Genomic DNA, 3,758 nt, shown 5'->3' with positions numbered 1-3,758 from the left:
TGGTTTTAATAAGTCAGCCAGAGACTTTTCACCAGGTTTATAGTGTTTTTTCTTCAATTTTCTTCTCCATGATCTCAGACAATGATTCATCTTGTCTAAAGCCCAATCTTTAGGAGAAGTCAGACCTTCGAATGTGAATCTTTTCTGCAAAAAAATAAAATAAAAGCACATAAAACGTCATCTAAATGAAGTTAACATTAAATATTCATGGTTAATTAGAAGTATATTACCAAGATGATCTTCCAAAACATGTCTACATTTTCCGTAGTCTTAAACTTTCTCCAATCCTTACGGTCAAGGGGTACCAATTTAGGGTCTCTTGCAAGTAGACCAAGATATGATGACAACTTTCTGCCATTTTTCCCAATTGGTTGTCCGTTATGATTAACGGTGACGATTGTTTTTTCATTACTTGACAGGTTACTGCACTTGTTAGGTCCCCTAGGAGGGTTAACTTTTGGCCTCTCTATCATAAAAACAGAAATAAACTAATTGGTCAGCACAATGATAATAGAAGAAAATAATTCAAAACAGATAGAAAATAAGAACTACTACCGTTTGTTTCATGAGAGGAGATCATGTTTTGATCTTGGAAATTAGTGTCATTGATTTGTTGTTCATTATTAGAGTCTTCTGGGACACTGTCCTCATCACTTGAGCTCCTATCGCTTGAACTTCTGTCATTTCTAAAGACACGATAATCTTCTTTTCTTTGTGCTGAAGTTGAAGCAATACTTTTCTGACTCTGTAAATTTCCTTTCAAACTTGATAGCATTGTAACCTGCGTATATACATACACAACAAGCAAGGAAAAAACAGGAAAGTGCATGCACAATAAGTTAACAATGGAAATACTCCTTCAAAATATTCAGCATACATAAATAATAGCAACAATGAAACTACTAATAAGCGACATAATTTATAGTCATTAGAAGTTTTTCGAAGCCATCATTACACAAGACATATTTTATCAGAATTCATATCAAGTTGTAAGTGTAGTCCTCATCATCTTCACTATCCTCACTAAATTCCTCCTCTTCACTATCCTCACTATATTCCTCCTCTTCACTATCATCACTGGATTCCTCCTCATTAATATTATCATCCTCATTTGCTAAATTCACATAACAGTTATCAAGATCAGCTCTTGCACTATTCATCAATTCATTCTTGTGTGGCTCACTACCATAATAAGTTCTCATGTCAACTTCAAGCGCATCATTATCCATGTCATATGCATCCCTAGGTTGTACCCTGATATCCAACGATATTGAACCGGTCCGGCAATGGCAGCTTCATAGGATAAATGACTCACCAAGTGTACCATGATATCAAAGAATGATGGTGGGAAAATCCTTTCTAGACGACAAAGTGTCAATATTACACTAAGCTCTAATTTCTCAAAATCTTCCAATGAAGCATCTTTAGAGCACAACTCTTTAAAAAAATTACTCAGCTCAATCAATACAACACTTATATCTCTCGGTAATGCTTTCCGAACAGCTAGTGGCAACAACTGTTGTATTATAATGTGACAATCATGACTCTTTAAACCAGATACTTTTCCATTTTTCATATCCACACGACGAGAAATATTGGAGGCACAACCATCTGGAACCTTCACCGAAGATAACACTTTACAAAAGTTCTCCTTGGCTTTTTTATCAAGAAAGAATGGTGCTGGAGGTTTTTCAAATTTTTGCCCTACCTCTTTAGGATGTTGATTATGCCTAATGTTCATGTCTTGAAGATCAAAGCGAGAGTTTAATGTGTCTTTACTTTTTCTATCAATGTCTAGTAAAGTTCCCAGCAAAGCTTCACACACATTTTTTTCCGTATGCATGACATCAATATTATGCCGTATAAGATGGTCTTTCCAGTAAGGTAGAGTAAAGAATATACTTTTTTTTTTCCAACCTGAACTCAATTTGTTTTTTCTTACTTCCCTGTCTCTTCCTCTTCAGACCATCATACTTTCTATTATGCTTCCCAAAGATAACCTTAATCATACGTATTTGAAATAGCAAATCAACACCAGAATGTAACTTTGGTGGTGATCTTTCCTCAGTTTTACCATTAAATGCAGCCTTTCTTCTTCTAAATGCATGATTAAGGTCCAGAAAACGACGATGTCCCATATAACATAACTTCCTACTTCTTTTTAAAAAATGAGAGCATGTATCAACATTGCAATGAGGACAAGCAAAGTAGCCTTTAGTTTTCCACCCCGAAAGCATTCCATAGGCAGGAAAGTCATTTATTGTCCACATTAATGCAGCATGTAACATGAAAGTGTTATTTGTTGAAGCATCATAAGTCTCCACACCATCCCATAATTCCTTTAACTCATCAATTAAAGGTTGCAAATAAACATCTATGTCATTACCAGGAGATGTAGGACTAGAAATAAGGAGTGACATAATAAAATATGAATCTTTCATGCATAACCACGGAGGCAAATTATACACCATAATTATAACAGGCCAAGTACTATGATTAGTGCTCATATTGCTAAATGGGTTAAAACCATCACTAGCCAAACCAAGTCTAACATTTCTAACATCTTTAGCAAAATCAGGATATTTCTCATCAAAACTCTTCCAAGCTAAAGAATCAACCGGATGCCTTTGTTTCCCATCCTTACTACGTCCCTTTTTATGCCACCTCATTAAATTGGATGTTTTAGATGACATAAAAAGACGCTTTAAGCGTGGTATGAGGGGGAAATGACGTAGCACCTTTGCTGGACCACTTTTCTTTCCAATTGAAGGATCTTTCCATCTCGAAACATTACACATAGTACAAATTTCATCATTAACCTTCTCTTTCCAATAAAACATGCAATCATTTGGACATGCATCAATTTTAGTGTATCCCAAACCTAAGTCTGCTAGGACTTTTTTCATTTTGTAAAGATTCTTTGGAAAGTTTGAACCTTTAGGAAGAAGCTCATTAAAGAACTGTAGCATACCATTCAAGCATGTATCACTCCAACGATGCAAACATTTCATGTGATAAAGTCGAAGAATAAATGACAAAGTAGTAAATTTATCACATCCAGGATATAATTTAGTTTTAGCATCTTCCATAAGCTTTTGAAACTTTTCAGCTTCTAAATTCAACCCCCCCTCACCAGGTTCAGGATATTCACCTATGCTATCACCAAAATTAGGAAACCCAAAAGCATCATGAAGTAATCCATGCATATCATCAATACTAAGATTTGACTCCTCATCACTATGATATTCATCATCTAAGAAGAAGCCTGACGGTGAAGGTTCTTCCCCGTGAAAAACCCATACACTATTAGCATAGTTTCTATCAAAACCCTCACAAAATAAATGCTCACGAACATCTTTAGGATCAAGATACACAGTAACAGAACATCTCCTACATGGACATTTAATCCTCCCATTTAAAGCTGAGGCATTTACAACAGAATTTATGAACTGGTCTACTCCTTCCCTATATTCTGGATAATTTCTTGGCATATGAACCCATCTCTTTTCAATATCCATGATACAAATTTACACACCTATCAAGCCCAATTAAAAGCCATATTCAATTAAGTCATAATTAAAATTTCAATTAACATAAAGCAAAAGGCTTAAAGCCATATCCACATACTATTCAAGTAGTGTATATATATATATAGACATATATATGTATATACATATATATATGTATATACATATATATATATGTATATGTATATGTATATGTATATGTATATGTATATACATAACAAGTAGACATGC

At 34.5% G+C, this 3,758-nt stretch overlaps 1 protein-coding gene across 1 annotated transcript; it reads right to left on the bottom strand.

Annotated features, from left to right (window-relative positions):
• Window positions 1-1,198: 1,198 nt before the first annotated feature.
• LOC145566298 (uncharacterized) lies at window positions 1,199-3,518 on the bottom strand. The gene is made up of 2 exons (XM_081625758.1): window positions 1,943-3,518; window positions 1,199-1,815 (listed from the first exon to the last, which is right to left on the bottom strand). The coding sequence occupies exons 1-2, from the start codon at window positions 3,516-3,518 to the stop codon at window positions 1,199-1,201; spliced, it is 2,193 nt and encodes a 730-aa protein (XP_081481884.1).
• Between the last annotated feature and the right edge of the window lie 240 nt (window positions 3,519-3,758).

This window comes from Chenopodium album, chromosome 11, assembly GCF_948465745.1.
Source record: "Chenopodium album chromosome 11, dcCheAlbu1.1, whole genome shotgun sequence".
Classification (NCBI taxonomy): Eukaryota; Viridiplantae; Streptophyta; class Magnoliopsida; order Caryophyllales; family Amaranthaceae; genus Chenopodium; species Chenopodium album.
This window is presented reverse-complemented; position numbering and strand designations above follow the sequence as displayed.

Excerpts from the sequence above, each read along its gene's own strand:
- LOC145566298 (XM_081625758.1), bottom strand. The coding sequence starts at position 3,518 with ATGGATATTGAAAAGAGATGGGTTCATATGCCAAGAAATTATCCAGAA. Across the intron at positions 1,816-1,942 it reads GAAGAGGAAGAGACAGGGAA|CTTTGCTGGGAACTTTACTA; the intron begins GTAAGAAAAAAC and ends ATGTGTGTGAAG.